Raw genomic sequence first — 20,542 nt, 5'->3', positions numbered from 1 at the left:
TGTCTCTCTCGCACCAACACGGGACGCCCCATGAGTGCGAGAGAGACAGCGCACCAGTCGGCTGTGCGTGTTTGCTCCGGATTGATAGCCAGGCCGCGAGGCCCGCGAGGCGGTGTCTCAGCGCGCAGCGTTTGCACGGGGACGAAGGGGAGGAGGATGGGATCTCGGATGGGACTGCCAACATGGTGAAATTGCGAAAGAGGCGGCTAGTTCCGGCGGCCGCCGTCTTTGTAGTGGTGGCGCTGCTGCAGCAGGCTGCCGTGGTGGCCGGCCCGGAGGGTCAAGCCCGCCAAGACCGCCCGGGGGCACTGCGCAGCGCCACTGCAAACTCCGTCGGCGCTGCGGCTCCGGGTTCAAGGCCTTCACGGCCTTCAAGGGCTGGCCGCAGGGAGTGCCCCCGCCGGCGTGGCCTGGCATGGCCGGCATGGCCTCCGCGTGCATCGGCCGGATAGCACCGGACGACGGCAGACTTCCTGCATCCGGTGGGCAGAGAGTGCTTCCGGCGTGAAGCCGCCTCCCCGGAGCGGCCACGCGGCGACCGTGCACCGAAAACCGGAGCAGGTCCTCTGTCCTCCAAGAGAACTCGCCGCGTTTCCTTGCTCAAATGTGATCCTTACTGTGTACTGACGAAGTTCAAAAGAACAACCTTAATTCGAAGTGATATGTGGAAGAGAAAGAACAACAAAATACCATCGCCGTAAGTTTTCAACTCGTTTATTTCGTATAAATAATTGGGTACAAAAAACAGACGGTGTTGTTGTCGTCGAGGAGCACACGTCTCTTGCCGGAGGTCCTTTGGTGCGTTTCCTCCCCAAACAAGGGGCAAGGCTGAAACAGGAGTACGCGCCAGTTGAATGACTCACGAACGAGGACTGCCAGTGCACTGCAACGGGGTGCTAAATGGAGGAGGAGGAGGAGTGGGGCGGGTGGCGTCAAATTAGTGACAACCTGATAATTGTCAAGGCCGCGGCAACTGGGTCAAGTTGAAGGACGAGGGAGGAGCGAAGTGGGGGGGTGGGGGGGGGGGAGAGGACTGACACGAGGAAAAGCGGCTAGTTGGCACAAAGTGCTTGCGCCCTGCCCAAATATGATTAGTAGGACCCGCGACAAGTTTTTCTTTGGTCGTCTAGGGTCGTCAAGGGAACGACATGACTTGGAAAGAAGAATATGAGGGAACGAGAAACATGACCCAAGTCAACAAAAACATTTTACGGCAAAAATATCAGTATTGAACCTTTTTTTTTTGGTAGACTTTACGGGTTGAACCGCTCCAGTCCATACCTTAGGTCCGGATGGGCGAGTAGGGCGCGTAGTTGGAGTAGGCGTACGGCAAGTAGTAGGTGTTGGCGTAGGAGGCCGTGTTGGCGTACACGAACGGGTTGGCCGGGTTCTTGGCGCCAAACAGCAGGCCGTTGCCGTAGTACGGGTTGGACGGCAGTTGCCCCTCCACGCCCACGGCCCCCGCGACGAGCACGGCGACGAGCACGGCGACCAGGGCGGCCAGCAGCGCCATCTAAGCAGGACGATTATGCAAAGCGGATGCGAAAATTAAGCAGCCCAACGCAGCGCGAGTCGCGCCTCTTGCCTCCGACTGTGCCTCGTCGACTAATTTCCTAATTTCCCGTCGCCGGGCTGCAGAATCGCGCCACACAGTGACAGACGCCACACGTGAGGCGCTTGAGGCATCGACTTCCCTTTGAGGCCCCAATTGGCACACTTGACTTGCCGGCGATGGCCGCAAACCGCGGCGCAAATTCCTGTTTTGCGGAAAGGCTGATTCCGAACGAGCAGTGCCCCGGCGCTCTGCCTCTCTCGCACCCCAGCGCAACGGCTCCTGAGTGCGAGAGAGACAGCGCGAAGACTCAGCCGCGCCGTCTGCACCTGCTGGCGAGGGCGGGCGAGGGCCTCCTCGGCGACAAGAGACCTACCCTCAACCCAGGCTCCCAGGCAAATCGGGTACCATTACTCTGGTTTCCAGTGTAGTACACGTCTTCGGAATTCAGTGGCTGCTGGCTGCTCGACGCCTGCTTACCACGATCCTGGTGGAGGAACACGTTGCAGTGCGCGCGGTCGCAGGCGGTTGTGCCGGCAGCTTCACTCTTCTTCGCCTTATCCGTCACCTTAACGCGTTCAAGCCTCCTCCACCCGACCGCGCACACCTGCGCCTAGACTCTGCTGCGGCGCCCCACCCTGGTCAGGCGTGGCCCGGTGCGGCCAATGAGAACGCGCCGTTCGGCTAGCACAGTGTAAGTGTAATTTTATTGCCACACATGCGCACCCAGCGCGCCCCATGGCGACGTGTGCTGCCGGGCGTTCCGTCGCCCTGTTTCTCTCGCTCCCCCACAGCAAGCAACGAGTGTGACAGAGAGAGCGAGCCGCGAAGTGAATCTTTGGAATCGGTCTGCTGCTGCCAGGGAAGGCCCCCCCCCCCCCCTTTTCCCCCGACACCTCAGTGCGAGTTTTGGACTCAAGGTGGTTGGACTACTGTCGGATGGTGAGGGGAGACTGCTGGGGAGAATGCTTGGAATTAAAGGAGGGTGACAAGAAAGATATTGTTTGTACAAAAATTATATTTTCATACTGTTACAAACAAATTGAAAAATAATTAAATGGTAATCAGTCCTTATAATCAAACAGAATACACGGCTTATTTATTAAGGCACATGTTTGAGAAACTTATTTGAATTAACATATTTATAATTCCATTGCATAGTCGCATAATATAAAACATTAATAAAAGAATGACAAAACATTACGTAATAATCTAGAAAAACAGTTCTTTTTTGATAAACTATCAATCACAGTTTATTGTACTGAAATAAGACGCAAGTCTTTGCTTTGATTTACAATGGTTCAATTTCATATTGAACTAAAAGTCTTAGCTTGTTTAAGTTCTTTTATACTCATTGCTAATGACACAAAATAACTTTAGCATTCTGTCCAAAGGTACAAGGGACATGTGACTACTCTCATGATCGAGAGTAGCTATTTCTTTCTCATTTTCATAAGGACACTCTCTACACTGGTACATTGTGCCAGGGTTAGACTCACAGTCCACATCATGCTTAAGGTACTGATGAATTCTAAAATTAGTTGACGCAGAGAAGACCTTGTGACACCCATCACATTCTTTCTGTAAATTTACCTCTACATTTCCAGAGGGCAATTCTGCTGGAGAAATAGTTACCTCTTCAGCATTGGTACTTTCTTGAGGGAGAGTTGCGTCCTCCACAAGATGAAGTGCTGGTGGAGTAACAGAGCTGTCGGTTTCCTTACTGCACAAATCTGGATCTTCTTGGGAGTTTTCTCTCGGCTTCTGATAAAACTCTGGATTTTCTTGAACGTTTTCAGTAAGATTTTCGAGAGACTCAGCACCTTCTTGGGGTGTTTCTTTTGGCTTTTCCGGGCGCATTTCGGCACATGCAGGCGTGGATACAATAGGTATTCCCTCTGAGCCATTTTCTTGAACCAATTCACTTCCGGGCTGAATTGTGTTTGAAGGTGTTCCTTGATGACGGGAATTGGACAAGCTCTTCTGGAGATGAGAGGATAAATCAAAGGGCTGACTTTCATCAAACAGGGATCTCTCTAAACTTGCGGGAACGCTGAGAGATCGGGAAAGAGGCAAAGCACTCTGCAAGTTTTTTCCCAAAGTAGCCAGTTTTGCCATCAAATCGGCCATGTCATCAGGAGCTTTCTTCTCAGGACACGATGTCAAAGTCGAATTTTTTGATGCATCCATAGTGGTTTCTTGATGTGAACAGGATTCCTGGTAACCTGCTTTTTCCTCGCAGTCTTTATTTTCTAAACTGTTAAAGCTCAGTGAATTGGTATCCCTAGCCACATTAGAACTGCCATTTATTTCAGACACTTCAGAGAAAAGCTTACTCGACATATTATCTTCGTTGGAAATATGTCGAGGTGCACTGTGAGTTGGACTCATTGGTACACATGGAGTAGTTTCGATGGCATTGGTTCCTTCATTGCAGCTATCCCTGTCATAGCCTTTCCTTGCTTCCATGGATGTCGAATCTCCTTCAATAGCCATTTCTGGCCTTGGATCAGAAAGGCCTGTTTCAGCGAATGGTATTGGTGTTGCTTCAGACTCAAGGCTGTTGTTTGAAAGGTCCTCCGTTGATTTAGAAATAATAGCTTGACTGCCGTTAGATTCCTCTTCAGAGCCTTCACCAACCTTTCCAATATTGCTTACAATTGAATCACTTTTGCTCGGTTCTTCTTCAACCACTTGGTCTTCCACATGGTCTTTGCATTTGTCAGGACATGAGGAGTCTTGGGCACTATTTTTAACGGATAGAGTATTACTGGCCTGGGAAACAATGTTGGGCTCTATGACCATATCACCGCCCTCATTACTCATCATTCCCATTGCCTCAGTAACTTTGGTACTTGTTTCCTCACCATCTGCACTCAAGTTGCTTCCCTCATCGTTAGATGACTCAGAGATTTCAGATACCGTGTGGTATTCTTCATCCAAAATCTCTGGCATCCCAACAGTCTCAGAATACACAGATGAGTTGCTAGTTCCTTGACTTAATCGGATCTCACTTACTTCTGCAAGCTCACTTTCGACATCAGGTATGAGCTCTGGTGCACCCCCTTCTGAAGTTGTCTCTTCTTCATGCAGAGGAGAGTTATTGATTCTTTGATCCTCATTTACTTCTGGACTCTTACTGCGTGCATCAGCTATGTTTTCTGATTTATTCTTCTCTGCAGTCCCTTCTTCTGGGCTTGCAGTTTTTTCAGCTCCTAAGTTTCCTTCTGGTGCTGTGGAGTCGGCGGTACTAAGAGTTTGCACGTCTACATTCTTCTTTGGTAAATTTTCATCTTTATTTTCTTGGTAGTTATAAGCTTTAGATGAAGATGAGGAACTAAAAGATGCAGTACACAGCCTAGGTTTTGGTGCTACCACAGCACACGGTTTCCTCATGTCAGTTGGTGCAGTTGGAGCAGTCACAGAGTGTACAGAATTGACTGCAATACTATTCTTCTCTTTATCTTCAGATTTAATATTTTGTTCTTCAGTAGATTTGATATTTTCTTGATCTTCAGATTTATTAGTTTTTTGTTCAGTAGATTTGATATTTTCCCTATCATCAGATTTATTATTCTTTTCTTCTGTGGATTTGATGTTTTCTTGATCTTCAGATTTACAATTTTTTTGTTCAGTAGATTTGATATTTTCTTTATCATCAGATTTATGATTTTTTTCTTCTAGAGATTTAATATTTTCTTTATCTTTAAATTTATTACTCTCCTTATCTTCAGATTTAATATTCTCTTTCCCTTCAGATTTATTATTTTCTCTTTCTTCTGATTTGTTATCCTCTTTCTCTTCTACTTGTGTAACTTTCTCTTTCATGCTTTTCCGCTCATCACGGCATGGATCACATGAACAGTTTTTATGCAAGCAGACGCTGATATGATGTGCCTTCAAAGGGAAACTAAAGCCATGGTTAAGACACAATGGACAGTTGGGTAAAGGCTGATCTACATTTTCAACACAAAGGCGTTTTGAAGAACCTTCAGGACTTTCACTACGTTCTTTACGACTGCGCTTTTTAGAACCCTCTGCAGCCTTGGTTGCACGAGACTTTGCTGGGCCTCGGATATCTTGACATTTGCGACAGGAACAGGTCCAATATTTACAGCATTTGTAATGCTGCCCAATGAAGTAATATGATAGGCCGTGATTCCTGCAAAACTTGCAGTAAGGTGGGGAAGATTGGTCTCTGGAAGTTGATGGGATTGACTGTGTTCGGACAGAACTATTTTGCCAGCTGCTTTTTTCATTTCGAGAAATTCGTTTCTTCTCCACGGCATTTTGATTTGCAGGAAAGTTCTGTTGTTTAGCATCCTTTTTCCTTTTTGCAGTTTTCTGTCGTTCAATTTCTCTTTGCCGTTTAGCAAATTTTTCTCTTTCTGCAGCTTGCTTTTGTTGAGATACTCTTTGGATTGCGACATTTCTTAGATATGTAATGGTACCTTCACACTTAGAACAAGTGCATCTAAAATATTTGCAGATCAGTTTGTGCTTATAGTTGTATATTATTGAGAATCCATGATTGGAACACCAAGTGCAAAAGTTAGCCATACTTTGACATTTACTTCTCCTGCAAAAGACAAAACCATACATCAGTTACATACATCAAGTTTACATAGTTTTGATGCTTGTGATATATCACAGACAATGTTCATTAGAAAAAAAGACCAGTTAAAATCTAAGACATAAAAGAGGTTTACTTACATCCAAACTTAGAAGTTCTTTGAGCAGCTACCTGGCAGAGTAAAACATTCTTGAACAACGCAATCTGGAAATAAAAAGAAGCCAACATTTCACAAACTGTTAAAACATTCAATTAAAATCAAGAAATCATCTATATTTTTAAAAAAGGATGTTTTCCTTTCATGAGTAATTACAATAAAGAGATCCTATAGGAATATCACGGTAACTCAACAGGTCAAGTGGACCTTAGACTTGTGGTTCTCAAGGCAAAAGACATTGTTTGTTTATTTTGATGGGAGACTAATGACCTTGATTAGCAGACAAAGAGTCTATTAGGTCTATTAAGTTTAAGAAGGGCTTTTAAGTGTCTTTTTCATGCCCAGAGGATCCTTCTCCCTTCTTCATTAAGAATTTGAAATACATTCCCCACCTTGACACACATAATCCATGCACCCAGAGTGACGAAAACAACACTTCAATGTGGGCCATACACTTCAAAGTTGACAACAAATTAAAAGATGTCAGCCAAAAGTTAAAGGATGAAAACCAACATGTTTAGAAAACAAAATATTGAACTGACCTGAAAACGCGAAAGCCAACGCGAGAGCAACAAAGCAACAAGCAGAAAGTCGCTGCAGTCTGCAGCTGCAGCTGCAGCTAACGCATCACAACAGCACCAACCTCTAGATATTTGACAAAGTGGGATTCTGTGAAAAAGCGTGATTCCATCGCAAAAAATTCGTCAAAGCTAATGTATTTTTTTGTCTTTTAAATATTATTCTATGGTTCATGGTACGGCTTAGCACAGCTAGCAAAACACAAAATATTTAAATAGTTGTTGAGTTGGTATTGAGGAACGTGTGAAGCCACACCCTGGCTGGAGGGAGTCGCTGCTCTCAAGCCATCGACGCATCAACAACAACAATCAAAAAGAGAAAGAAAAGAAGAAGAATCCGGCATTTTCTTAACGTAAACTGGAAACTAGCGACAGGAATTGCCGATTATCTAAGTTCTCGCAAGTTTTATTGATTTGCCTGAAGGATCACTCAAAGCGTAATGGCGTAAGTACTCAATCCTAAAATTCGGAAAAGTTTCCGCACTCAATGACGCACATATCAACATAGCGTTATGGAAGCCTAACCTCTCCGCCTTGGCGGCATGTTTGTATTAGGCAGTGAAAAATCTCCGAAACTTGATGTAAAGGGTTATTATTTTTATTTTCTGTTCCACTTTAAATTTTCCAAGACCTGCGAATCAGCAGTTTGCCCTTGTCCCTTAGTCACATCCCATAATATACTGCTTTATCCAGGGTAGTTCATACAAGAATGCCTGGTTTCATGTAGCTTTACGTTTAATTTTCATTGTATTGTGCTAAGGTTTGACTTTTACCTAGATATCTAACGCTAAATTCTTTTCTTGCATTTGACAGGTCCGTTTCCAAACCCAAATCTGAAATGACCCCGGAGGAGCTGGCTAGGCTTGAAGAAGAAGAATTTAACACCGGGCCACTTTCCGTGCTCACTCAATCTGTGAAAAATAATACTCAGGTGGGCTGTTTAACTGCAAGTTTTATTTGAGTTAAATGAAGACTCTTTAGTAACTTTTCTTATTTCCTTGGTTTCTGATTCAGGTTCTTATCAACTGTCGTAACAATAAAAAACTATTGGGAAGAGTTAAAGCCTTTGATCGCCATTGTAATATGGTTTTGGAAAATGTAAAAGAAATGTGGACGGAGCAACCTAGGGCAGGGAAAGGAAAGAAAAAGGTAAGATCTTTCTTCGTCGTCAACTTTTAGTCCTACTTTTGAACATATTTTCTTTATGTTATTTTCTTAACAGGGCAAGCCTGTCAACAAGGATCGTTTCATATCAAAGATGTTCCTGCGAGGAGACTCTGTCATCTTAGTATTACGAAATCCATTGGCAGCCAATGCTGGAAAATAATTTCTTGTCATTCTACCAATATTCTTGAATTTTCATTCCCCACCCAACTGTTTTCATTCTGTTTCTACGTGGATTATGCATTTTGTATAAATGTAAGCTTTAATTTTAAGTTGTGGTCTCTTTCTTCAGTCAGTCATCCAATTATATTTAAGATAAGATCATGAGATGTGTTTTCTATTGTGTTATTGCTTCCATTGAACCCCCTGAGGCCCTTCTCGGGAAGTATGAGGGAACAATACTTAAAATTTTTGACCTTTTGATGCTCTGTAAGTTGTAAACCTGAACAACATTCTATGAAATTGGAAAGTCAAGTTTGGGGCTGGGCCATTCGAGCAGTCTTGAATGAGTAATGCATTTGTAACAAAAGTAGAACTGCTTTACTTCCTTAAATCTTGGAAATTTTTTATTTTTTTTTTTGACTGCTAGAGAATTTTTTGGAAGTTGATTGGATTTGTCTTGCAGGGGAATGAATAAGCATCTAAAGTCTCACAAAAGTTGTTTATTAGCAACTGTATACAGTTGTGTAAAAATAGCATGGGATAAAGTAAAACTTAAGCAATTTGAGGTTGGATGATTACTCTTTTTCAGCAATAGCTGTGAGGTGTTTGTCAATCTCCTCTTCGGACAGAATACTGGAAACAAGAACATTTTTCCATAAGATCATCTGAATTGAAAGAGACATGTATTCATTTTAAGAGATACTCACACAAACTTTGGATCCTCCTTGGAAACAACACCGACTTCTATCTCTGTTGGTTTGAAGTCAACGGACAGGACAGATGACAGACATGAAATGGCCATCTATACAGCAAAAGACACATTAGGACATTAAAGTATAATAAAAGCACCACAAAATGAACAGATTAATTGAGGGAAGAATGTTAATACCTGAATAGCTTCATCATGAGTATACTGTGACTTTTTCTTGAATTTCTTTTCCAAGAAAGAATTAGCTTCAGTCTGCTTAGCACCAACACTGACTGCACGATAAGCACAGAAATAACCTGCCGGATCAGCTTTGTACACACACGGACCATTTTGCTCATCATAAGCAATAAGTACCATGCCTGAAATGAAATAAAAACGGTCAAATGAAAATCATACCTCTCTTTCCATATGAGAAAAATGAGAAAGCTAGCTATCTTCCATAAGGCCTGAATTCTTTCTTTAATAAAGGAGCTGGAATTATAAGTAAAATTGACAAAAGAATGAAATACTCACTGCAGCCAAGTGGTCTCATCTCAGCATTTTGAGTATAAACTTGAGAGATATCAGCAATGCGTCTGCAGAGAACGTCTACAGGCATGTCATAGCCATTTGTGTACTTCCAGTTGGCGGCCTCATACCGGGCGCGCTGCACTTGAGACTTGCTATCAGCTGTAACCATACAAAAAGTTTAGGTAAGCAGAACAAAGAGCTAGTGTTGTGATTAAGACCATGAAACTGAAAAAACAAGAACTTACCAATGAGACCAGTCATAACACAGCCAATGCTATCTGTCAGCTTGTACAAGTGAGTGACAGTTTTGGGATCCAACAACTTGTCCTGATGAGGAAAAAAGGGCAATCATGAATTACTTGTAATGCAGATAGACTCACGCTAGACTGACCAGCGAGTAAACATTTTAAAGTGTAAATCAAGAAAAATGACTAGCAGGTACATACAGGGACTTTCTTCTGGGTTGCTACAACTGCGGTGTCCACTCCTTTCAGTGCAACGGATGTCAAACCACCTTGATTGATGGCTTTGAAGGCATATTCTGAAAGGAAAAGCATGTCAGATCTAAGTGACAGTGCACATCGCGTAGCGTCAAACATTGAATGAGGGGGTGTGAGGCAAAGCTCGCAGGGCGAGTAAACACTTCGTTTATCCCATTAAAGAGGTGACATTCAAGATACCATTGCCTTACAAGGAAAACTGACGAGTGATGATACTAACGAAAAGATGACATAACCTTACATTTCAATTACAGTCACCAGGACGGCTCTTAGAGTAATTTCCATTACTTAAAAGTTAAGAAGCAGGACAACATGCCAGACAAGACAATCGGTCACTAAAAGTGTACAATGAAAACATGTAATTTCGTTGGGAAGAAAGAGTGAAAATATGCTTAGTCAATGGCAGAGCCGACAGGCCCAGTATCAACAATGCATAAAATGAGAAAATCCTTAAGAATTCAGAAACTAAAGCGAGGAAATAATCTGCACTCACCGACTTGATAAAGCCGCCCTTCAGGAGAGAAAATAGTAATGTGCCGGTCAAAACCGGCGCTGCTTCCACGGGACATCTCGGATGAGTTTTGACGCGAATCGGCGACAAACTCCAACCTCACTCCTTCCTTCACCCCCACCCTCCACCCTCCACACCCCCACCTCCCAATCGCAATGTGCTAGCTTGACAGAACACGCTAAGAGAAATTGCTGTAGACATTCTCGTGATTTCACTTGATGAGGTGAATTTTATTTGAAAGTAATTAAACATTTAAATTGAATTTTTTCAAATTTACCATCGATTTTGGTCCAAATCACGGAAATGCACCAGGGAAACCAAACTAAAAATTGCCTGTTTTGGCATATAAATTTGTCATATAATGCGCTGGCATCACTAGAAGTCACAGATCCACATTGCAGTACAACTTGCATTCATTGCACGGAAAGGTTAGAGACCTCATTCCTTGTTTACGTTTCAATTATTCATTATCTTCGCTGAAACTCTTGGTAAGTTTATAGAGGTAGCGTCATCCTCCTATTCCCCTCCTACAGTACATGCATCTTGTTCATTATTGAAGTAATTTCGTTCTGTGAGGGAAGAGTGTAGCTTGGTTATTAATAGACTTATGTCACCGGTTATTGGGTAGAAATTTTTACGGCAACGTTTTCCTACCACGAGCATGAATTGACATGATTCAGAGTTGTCATTCATTGCACTCACCTATTTCCTGAAAATGGAGCACTAGTGGCGGCAACACGGACCCTAGACTCAACTCATTTAGACTAACCTGGACCAACATGTCTTCTCAATGGCTGTTCTACTTCACTGACATGTACCTCTGTTTAATTAACGACAAGATAACGAAATCTGACGGCTATAGCTGAGGCTGCCTTTCCTGACAATTCTGCAAAGCTGACTTGAACATGAGTCCAGTGTTACTGTATTCATCTGTTTTACGAATGCGGTTCTTGATGCCAGTTAAATTGACTTGTGAGAGAAGCCATTTGTTGAATAATTGCAGAGTGTTCCCAAAGAAAGGACTTAACTATCCTCATTTGAGAAATTTTAATAAGGTATGGGGGATATTTCAAAGATCTTGTTTTGAAAAGTGGTTAAATTTCCCTGGCAACTAATTATATTTCTTGTATTTATTCTAGTTTGCTCCCGGCTGTAACTCCCAGGCCTTCACCATGAAACTCAAGTATCCTTCAGCAAGGCGTGATGAAACTGTTATTGAGGAATGCCATGGTGTTAAGGTAGATTTTCTGAAGCAATGCTTCTCATCTGTGTTATGTCTGCCATATTGAAACTAATGTTTTTTTCTCATGTTCAGGTTGCTGATCCATTCCGTTGGATGGAGGATCCAGATGCTGAAGAAACTAAAGCATTTGTGGATGCTCAAAATGCTATATCAAGGCCCTTCATTGATTCGTGTCCATCCCGGGGAAATCTTCACTCTCGGCTGACCAAGCTCTGGGATTTTCCAAAATACACTTGTCCTTACAAGAGGGGCAACCGTTACCACTTCAGCATGAATACTGGTCTTCAAAATCAAAGGTACAATAATACAATCCATTAAGACTCTGAGAGGATGATTGCTTTAATTGTGGTGATTGCTGTTCCAGTGTGCTGTACATTCAAGATACCCTTGAGTCTGAGCCTCGTGTATTTCTGGATCCAAACCTGCTGTCTGATGATGGAACTGTAGCCTTGTCAACATCTAAGTTCACTAAAAACGGAGAGAAATTCGCCTATGGCCTAAGTCACAGTGGATCTGACTGGAATACTGTTCATTTCAAAAATGTGGAGACTGGTCTGTATAGTTTGTTTCTTCCTCCAAAAATTTACAGTTTTTTTTCTTTATATTAATATATTTCTGTGCTTGTATATGTTGTCACAATTTTAGGCAAAGATTACCCAGAGAAACTCGAAAAGGTCAAGTATTCTTCCCTAGCATGGTCTCCAGACAATGAAGGAATTTTCTATGGGGTAAGAGGCCTGAAGAATCAATTTTTCTACCTTTATATTACTCTGTCATATCATGTATCTCTTCTTTCCTTTTCATTTCCTTTTCCAGTGTTACCCTGATCAACATGGTAGGTTTGATGGATGCGAGACTGAGGGTAGTATAAATCACAAGCTCTACTATCACAAGATTGGTACTCCCCAAACTGAAGACATATTGGTTGTTGAGTTCCCTGAAAATCCACTCTGGAGAATGTAAGATTCTTATTTATATTTTATATCCCATTTTCCTTTATCACGATGATCATGTCAATTGACTCCAGGAAATGTCCTTCTTTTTAGTGGTGCTGAGCTGAGTGACTGCCAACGCTATTTGATTGTGACCACCATGAAAGACTGCAGGGACAACATGGTGTTTATTTGTGATCTTGAAGCTCTTCCAGGAGGTCAAATTACAGGAAAACTGCCACTTATCCAAATAGTCAATGAATTGGATTCGGACTATGATGTTAGTTAAGCCAATTGTTGTGTTTAAATTTTCTCTATTTTTTTCTGCTTAAACAGTGCCTTATATAGATTCTTTGTTTGTAGTATGTCACCAATGAGGGGAGAAACTTCATTTTCCACACCAACAAAGGAGCTCAAAACTACCATCTTGTCAAGATTAACATTGATGATTACTCTCAAGATAAATGGGAAACACTTGTACCTGAACATGAAAAAGATGTTCTGTCCTGGTCAGTGTCTGTGGCTCATGATAAACTGGTCTTGTGCTACATTCATGATGTGAAGGTCTGTTGTTTTTAAATTCCATTTACTGATTTCAATTGCTTCATGTTCCTTTGTCTTTGTCAGTAATTTTATATTATAATAATGTAACACTTCTTGCTTTTCATTTATAATTGCAGAGTGTACTTCAACTTCATGATCTTAAATCCGGTGCACATCTTAAGACATTCCCATTGGAGGTTGGATCTGTGGTGGGCTTCTCTGGACAGAAGGATCAAACTGAAATATTTTACCAGTTCACAAGCTTCCTCACTCCGGGTATCATTTATCATGTTGATCTTACCTTACCCACGATTGAACCCAAGGTATATTGATGTCCTTATTTGCAATACCCCAAATTACCTATTTTGAATCTTCTGCCTTCTTCTAATCAAAATTGTGTTGCAAGGTTTTCAGAGACATCAAGGTTGAAAACTTTGATCTGAACCAATTTGAAACTACTCAAGTATTTTACCCTAGCAAAGATGGTACCAAGGTACCCATGTTTATTGTACATAAAAAGGTAGGTGTTCCACTGCCACCATGTATTTTTAACACTTATTCCCTATTCTCTTTCATGGTATCTTACTTTATGTTTTAGGATATGGTGAAAGATGGCAAGAATCCTTGCCTTGTTTATGGATATGGAGGTTTTAATATAAGTCTTCAGCCTACTTTTAGTGTCACCCGTCTGATTTTCATACGTCATCTTGGTGGGATTCTAGCTATTCCGAACATTCGCGGAGGAGGGTAATGTCAGAAGTTATGGGCCTATGTAGCTTTCTTATAAAAACAATACCCTGTGTTTATTTTATTGTCTAAATTTTTTTATTCAGGGAGTATGGTGAGAAGTGGCATAATGGAGGCAGACTGCTTAACAAGCAGAACTCTTTTGATGATATGGCTGCAGCTGCTGAATACCTTATTGAGCAGAAGTACACATGTCAAGGCAAGTTAGCTATCCAGGGTGGATCTAATGGTGGCATGACTGTCGGTGCCTGCAGCAACCAGAGACCTGATCTTTTTGGAGCAGTCATCTGCCAAGCTGGGTAAGTTTTGTTGCTTCTTTTCATTTTCAGTCTCAATATTCCTGTCATACATTTTGAAACCAAATTGTAACTCCATTTCTTCATTACCTTTTTCTTTTTTTGGTACCAGTGTTATGGATTTGCTAAGGTTCCACAAATTCACCATTGGTTACTGCTGGGTGTCTGACTATGGCAGTCCAGAGGAAAAGGAGCATTTCATTAATCTGAAGGGTATATCACCTCTTCACAACATCAAAGTTCCAGAGCGTAATGATGTTCAGGTATGAAATTTTTATGCTTGTGCTCATCTGAAATAAATCACTTCAAAATAAAAAATATATTGTAGACTGAGTCTTTTTATGTTTCTGTTTAGTACCCAGCCATTCTTGTCTTTACTGCTGATCATGATGATAGAGTGGTTCCTCTTCATTCCTTGAAATACATTGCGGAGCTCCAGCACACTGTTGGCACTTCAGATAAGCAAGTAAGTAATTTTTGATTTGCACACATGTTTATTGTTTTGTCTTATTGATTTTTATCCTTTTCTTTTTCTCTCTAAGACCAACCCACTTCTTATTTATGTTGATACCAAATCTGGTCATGGACATGGCAAGCCTACTGCTAAAGTGGTAAGCACATGCAAAGTTATTGATTTAAAACTAAACCCTAATATTATTGGTTTTAATTATTTTAATTGCAATGAAATTTTCTGAACATGTAACAAATTTGCTTTCCCTTTCTGTCTCGCTCCAGATCGACGAATGTGCAGATATTCTCAGCTTCTTGGTGAAAACCTTGGATTTAACTTACATTGATTAGTAAAATTTTCTTCAAATTTTTCCTGCTGCCTTTCCTTCTATTAAAAAGTATTGTGTATTGTGAATGAATGAGAAAGCAGGAGATCTGGCCTATTGAAACAACTTCAAAAGTTACTGCACAATATTTAATGAAGTCTGTTCAATATATTTTTCTTTAACAACTTGTAATATTAATTCTGCTTGTTATCATGTTGGTGGCTTCTGCAATGGCGCATTTGGTTCTTGTTCTTTCAGAAGAGCTCTCATGAGATTTAACGGTTTGATGTCAGCACATGTCTGTGGTGCACATGTGTGCTTAAAATACCTTCAGTCAAGTTATGTTTGGGATTTTGCTAGAAAGGTTGTAAATGAATGCTACTGATGCCTTGAATACTCCTGGAATACTCGCACATTTATGTGTACTATTTTTAATAATTTTACATATTACCTCAAAGTAATTTTCTGTGATAAGAAACTGTAGGAATCTCCTCATATATTGTGTCAGATAGTTGAATGTATGTTGGAGTGTATTTTACAAAACAATTTAAGTCATATTGGTGCCATCATGTACAATATTTGCTCACTGATACTTACAGCAGCAAACATTCAGTGGTATTGTACAGTGTTCTTATTATTTCAAAGATGCATTGCTGCTCAGTTAGTCCGATGAAGGTATGTTTAAGTTGTCCTACTAGGCTAGTGAAGTTTCATTGTATTCTATGCAGGGTCTCTCTTCAAAGCCTTACAGGATGAGCTGAGTTGAGTTTTCTTATCATTTAACTTGAGGATATTTAGTGAAGCATTTATTGTAATCACTCAGCATGCTGGACTGATAGTTGGTGTCACTAATTGTTTTCCCTTCACTGGCACATTTTACCACAGAGCAAGACAAATATGAATGCATGGTATTTAAGACCGCTTACTCCAGACTGTTTGTATTTTCTGCAGTGGCAATTGTATGTTGTGACAGAAGGGCCGTTTTTAAACTAAAATAAATCATAAATAGCACAAATGACTTGAAATGTTGCCTTTAGTATTCCGTTTTATCCATACACTTTGCAATGCAATTGCGTGTGATCAACCAAAAATTGACAAGAATCATGGGATTCGCGCTGGGTAAACGACGCGTCTCCGGGAGGTGCCGCTCCCTGTTGGCTATTTCAGGAACTAGCAAAGCAAGGGCTGGGACTGTCTCCCGGGCAGCAACCTGTTGAGCCTCGAAGCTTCGAACCCTCGGAGGCGACCCTCCACGAGTTTCGATGTTCTCCCGCAGGGGTGGCGCTTTGTGCTAGCAGCACCTAGCTGCACCCACCGGTCACGTCTTTGACGTTAGGAGTCCCCTGCGTCCAGGGCGAGGCTTGTCCATTCCATTGCACCTCGGACGATTTGACCCTTGCGAGCATCCCTAATGAGGGCGCCTCGGGCACGCAATTTTTGAAAGTCGGGACTGCGTTTGCGCTATTTCGGAATGATCGCACTGCAAAGCAGGGGCGCGGGAAGTCTCGAACGCCTCACCGGTGCTGGATGGGCTGCCTACCTCCGCGGCGGGCGCGTGGCTGCTCTGCCCGTCTCTCTCGCACTCATGGGGCCTCCGGAGGGAGACAGAGCAACGAACCCTCCTTCGGTTCGGAATCGGCCTACACTGGGAAGGCGAGGCACGCGCAGGCACGCGCCTGACGCGCCCGGTGCGAGGCCGAGACAATAATAGTGCAAGAACAGTGGTGCTGTCAGCGTCCCTGCGGACACCTCGCACAGTCGTCGAAGGACCAAGGACACTCACTTCGCGGAAGCGCCATGCCTTGCGAGCCGAGACAGTGCGCGATGGCCTTGGGCAGACCCTCGCCGCGGCCTTGGCCAAGTAGGCCAGCCTTCAGGCTGCCCGAGCCAACCTTCCAGAAACAAGAGCATCGCCAATGAACGGGTGGCCTTGCCTCGGCCTTGCCTCCGATTCGCGAGGGTCATTAGGGCGGGAAAGTTTCCCGAGTAAAGCCAAAGTCCGCGTACACGGCCGTGGGTGGCCGATTCTGGAGGAGGGATCGTGAAAGAGGAGCCAATGATTAGGCAACCGGCATCAAAGAGTCATTTTTCAAGGCCGTGCGGCGTCAACCAACCCTAACTAAGCAGGACCGGACCTCCCGGTCGGGGTTCAGGGTTCAGCGCGGGTCGGAGGTCGCGGTAATGCGGGCACCGTGTCCTGTCGGAGCCGCGATGTGTCATCCGCCGACCTGAACCCGGACAGGGACACTTTTCCCACAGGCACCACCACAGGCCATGCGGGGCAGGGCACGGCCGGCAACGAACCGCGGGCCAAATGCACACACCACTGTAAAGTGTCAGTTATGGCAGTTTTACTATTTGGAGGCGAGTGCGAGCGAGACAGAGCATAGCCGCCACGTGGCTTCTGGCCCTTCTGGTGATGTCACGTCGTCCTGGCCACAGGCCTGGCCTCCCTCTGCCAACTCTTTCCCTCCCCCCTGAACACTGCACCCCCTTGTCTGGCTGGCAGAAGTTCCTTCTAATCAGACAACAATATGCCCACTCGCAGAGACGACCCGACCGCCGCTGCATCTGTAAGGAGTCCCACTGCAAAAAATAAAAAAGTAAAAAAAATGTTGTTTGAGCTTTTAAAAAACATCATTCGATCGAGGGCCCGCACAGGAATTGGCACGGACTGTTCGAATTCGGAGATTTTGTTCGGAACCGTGCGTGCAAATCTTTCCCCCGGACGCTTATCGGCCGTCGGCATCTGGGCTTTGAAAAATGGCGCTGCGTTTAGAGTGTAGGCGCGTCCAGGGGCGGCACGGCAGCGCGGCGGCGTGTGTTGACACTTTCTCACGTTGGCCACGTTCGCGGCGTGTTAGCGACGCCTCCCGGTGGCCAAATTTATAGTGTAGCGGGCGTCCTCTCGTCGGATCGTTGGATCCAACGCGCGGCGCGTATTCGTCACGACCAAATCCATTGTCCACGCGCCTCCTACAAGCACCCCGCGGTCGTGCCGTGCGTCCCTGGCCGAGCGGGTGTCCTCGCTGCCGCCGTGGGGAAGTTCGACGGAAATCCTTGACGAGACCGAGAAGAGGCCCTAAGGTTGTCCTCCCCCACCTGACCTGAAGGCGGCAGTCCTTCGCCACATGCGGGTACATCTGTCGGGCCGCGAATTCAAATCGCAGCCACCCGGCCGCTTCGCGCTTCACCCCGCGCGGGTTGGGGTCGCCGGTTTGGACCAAACCGCAAATCCGCAACCAATGACTCATGTAAAAGCCCCAATAGAGCTTTGTGAGCACGGCGGGGATTCGGACGGTATGCCGGCACGGGGGCAAGCGAGGCAAGGCAAGCGAGCGGATCGGAGAGTCGGAGGGTGTGTGGGATGCGAGGGAAGTCAAATGGGACGCTTTATTGTAATTTATCTTGTCCTTTTAGTGCGGGCGGCCCGGCTCGGCACGGCACGGCACAGCAGGGTGCGAGCTGCGCGCTAGCGCGTCTTTTCCCGGTATTGTGGACCTCAAACGGCCCCGGCCGGCTGTTCGCTGCAACGCCAACAAAGGCAGCAGTCACAACACGAACAATGCGCCGTCAGGAACGACGCCTGGGCAAGGGCAGGACAACCCCTCCCTTCGCGTCCCTGGGGCACCTCCACACTGGACACCCTAACCTCACATAACCTAACCTCAGCGTGGTGACCCGGGCAGGGCGCGGCTGCCAGCGTGCCGGTGTTCTGCGGTCCCCTCGGGACGGGTAGAGCGGGGTCAATAGAACGAGTCAAGCGTCAAAGCCGCGGACGGGCCACCCCGCCCCTTTAAAAATGACACCTTGACAAGGTGAGAACACCCCACACGGTCGACCGAAAGAACGCTTGACTTCCTTCGCGAGAAAACAGCAATTCCCCTAAAAAAGCGGATCAGTGCGGTGAGCTTTATGAAAAAGCGCAATAATCTTGAGCGGGCTCAAAGATTACATTTTTTTTAGAAAGGTGAGGGCCAGCTGCATGTGCGGGGAAGGCCCTCGCAAAACTATTTTCCTAGCCGTTCATTTTGACATCTGTCAGCTCCATATCACGCACAAGCATCACTAACAAGGGCACAAGTCGTGTCACTGTAAAGTGACGGCGCGTTGTGCAAAGTCACGACAAAAATGGACAGTCCGTCCGATGCGATCGCATTGCATGGCCTCACCGTGGGGTAGCCGCCAGCAAGCACTGCCATTGGACTGCCGAGGCATTGGCGGGGGAAAGGTGCTGTGCCGTCGGGTGGGTCGGGATTCGAACCCGCGGCCGACGAGGAGGTTGCTTCTGCAGCTTCCAAATGCAGCCAGGGACTCGGGCCCCATGGGCGTCCAGCACAGTGCGAGGCGGGACAGGGAGTCCCAATGAGATTCCAGGCGGCAGCGGCGGCAGCCCTTTGGAGGCCCTCAGAGATCATAACATTTCGATTCCGTCCCGGGAGAGACCGTGTCCATCCCGGCCCACCCCGCCGCGCCCGGCCGCGCCGCGCCACGCCTCGAATAACTTGCCGCAGTTCATCGCGACTCGCCCCCTCCGCGATGTAACATGCTATAATAAATGGATGAATATGTGTCGTTTGGAGGCGGTCGGGTCGCGCCGCCGTGTGCGCGCGTGTGTGTGTGAGTGCGACTGCCCATGTTGGTGTGTCTCCGGCAAAACGACGCGGCGTACAGCGCGAAAACGGGACGGACCGAAATGAATATCTTACCGCGGTGCTGGCGCTACCCCGCGCCGCATCGAAGTCTCTCGCGCGCGGCGTATGCCCGGCCGGCAGGGCCGGCCCCGCGGTGCGACGGGCTGCCTACCCTCACGGCGGGGGCAGCTGCAGTGCTGGAGCCGGATGCGGCGCGTCTCAAGTCAAAACCCGGACAAAGACTCGGCACGGCGCGGCATTGGGGCTGGCAGCGCGACACGCTACCCGCCACGGCACGCCGAAGCACGCCAAAGCCGACACGAATGCAAACACAGCGCGCTCCCCGTGAGGCCGCCCGGACTGGGGCCGTCGGGACCGTCAGGTGAGGCACACTGGCGGTGCTGCAGCGCTGCAGCTTGCGTTGGCGTGACGCTGGCACACCGTGAGGCGGCACACACAGTGTGGTGGCACTGCCGGCGGTGTGACCGTAAAGTCGAGTAGGGAAGAATGGGAATGGGGATCGCCTTCAGGACACACCTCCCAGGTGGCCCGGGAGGAGCAGGACGACCAGGAGGACCAGGCGGCCGGGGGCCCACACTGGGGGCCCCGCCGCGCCCCGCGCGTTTGACTCGTTTGACGCGCCGCATGCCACGCAGCCACGCAGCGCCTCGTATTGTTGTTGTTGGATTTGATCTCCCTCCTGTTGTTGTTCTTGATCTTTTCCCCGTTCTTGATCCAGTTCTTGCCTTTCAGTCGAAATTCTCGCTGGTTTTGGCCAGTCTCTTACTCGCTCTTGTGCGTTCGATGTTTTTGCCGCTCTTGACCTTGATCACGTTCCCCTCTGCCCTGCGGCGGCTGCGACCCCATCGTGCAAGGGCGCCCTTTTTACCGTATTTTCGTTCATGCCCGTCCAGCCCCTTTCTGCGGGCCTGCCGCCGGGCCTGCTGGGCCTGCC

The 20,542-nt window shown here is 45.9% G+C and overlaps 4 protein-coding genes and 1 non-coding gene across 7 annotated transcripts; 3 read left to right on the top strand and 2 right to left on the bottom strand.

The window, feature by feature from the left end:
• Window positions 1–2,552: 2,552 nt before the first annotated feature.
• Window positions 2,553–6,917, bottom strand: LOC117652445 (altered inheritance of mitochondria protein 21). 2 transcript variants are annotated; one of them, XM_034397380.1, is made up of 3 exons: window positions 6,825–6,917; window positions 6,266–6,329; window positions 2,553–6,131 (listed from the first exon to the last, which is right to left on the bottom strand). In XM_034397380.1, coding segments are annotated over exons 2-3 (3,246 nt in total). In that variant the 5' UTR covers window positions 6,268–6,329; window positions 6,825–6,917; the 3' UTR covers window positions 2,553–2,887. The 2 variants fall into 2 exon arrangements, with proteins under 2 accessions (XP_034253271.1, XP_034253272.1); XM_034397381.1 differs by lacking the exon at window positions 6,825–6,917 and adding an exon at window positions 6,675–6,742.
• A 224-nt stretch (window positions 6,918–7,141) lies between these two features.
• LOC117652357 (probable small nuclear ribonucleoprotein Sm D2) lies at window positions 7,142–8,351 on the top strand. The gene is made up of 4 exons (XM_034397209.1): window positions 7,142–7,305; window positions 7,674–7,791; window positions 7,875–8,009; window positions 8,083–8,351. Exons 1-4 carry the CDS (start codon window positions 7,301–7,303, stop codon window positions 8,185–8,187), a joined length of 363 nt encoding a protein of 120 aa, XP_034253100.1. The 5' UTR covers window positions 7,142–7,300; the 3' UTR covers window positions 8,188–8,351.
• A 315-nt stretch (window positions 8,352–8,666) lies between these two features.
• Window positions 8,667–10,538, bottom strand: LOC117652356 (proteasome subunit alpha type-6-like). Its single transcript, XM_034397208.1, has 7 exons — window positions 10,399–10,538; window positions 9,852–9,946; window positions 9,651–9,732; window positions 9,409–9,564; window positions 9,076–9,254; window positions 8,894–8,988; window positions 8,667–8,819 (listed from the first exon to the last, which is right to left on the bottom strand). The coding sequence occupies exons 1-7, from the start codon at window positions 10,472–10,474 to the stop codon at window positions 8,762–8,764; spliced, it is 741 nt and encodes a 246-aa protein (XP_034253099.1). The 5' UTR covers window positions 10,475–10,538; the 3' UTR covers window positions 8,667–8,761.
• A 220-nt stretch (window positions 10,539–10,758) lies between these two features.
• Window positions 10,759–15,971, top strand: LOC117652355 (prolyl endopeptidase). 2 transcript variants are annotated; one of them, XM_034397207.1, is made up of 17 exons: window positions 10,806–10,904; window positions 11,420–11,471; window positions 11,556–11,654; window positions 11,732–11,955; window positions 12,024–12,211; window positions 12,305–12,387; window positions 12,476–12,618; window positions 12,706–12,871; window positions 12,955–13,155; window positions 13,272–13,457; window positions 13,541–13,654; window positions 13,733–13,881; window positions 13,968–14,180; window positions 14,290–14,440; window positions 14,533–14,643; window positions 14,720–14,788; window positions 14,913–15,971. In XM_034397207.1, the coding sequence occupies exons 3-17, from the start codon at window positions 11,589–11,591 to the stop codon at window positions 14,976–14,978; spliced, it is 2,130 nt and encodes a 709-aa protein (XP_034253098.1). In that variant the 5' UTR covers window positions 10,806–10,904; window positions 11,420–11,471; window positions 11,556–11,588; the 3' UTR covers window positions 14,979–15,971. The 2 variants fall into 2 exon arrangements, with proteins under 2 accessions (XP_034253097.1, XP_034253098.1); XM_034397206.1 differs by lacking the exon at window positions 11,420–11,471 and having other exon boundaries at window positions 10,759–10,904.
• A 289-nt stretch (window positions 15,972–16,260) lies between these two features.
• LOC117652904 lies at window positions 16,261–16,424 on the top strand. The gene has a single exon (XR_004588190.1). It is a non-coding gene; the product is annotated as a U1 spliceosomal RNA (small nuclear RNA).
• The last annotated feature ends 4,118 nt before the right edge of the window (window positions 16,425–20,542 follow it).

This window comes from Thrips palmi, unplaced genomic scaffold (genome assembly GCF_012932325.1).
Source record: "Thrips palmi isolate BJ-2018 unplaced genomic scaffold, TpBJ-2018v1 HiC_scaffold_7, whole genome shotgun sequence".
Classification (NCBI taxonomy): domain Eukaryota; kingdom Metazoa; phylum Arthropoda; class Insecta; order Thysanoptera; family Thripidae; genus Thrips; species Thrips palmi.
Note: the sequence above shows the minus strand (reverse complement) of the source record. Positions and strands in the feature narration are given on the sequence as shown.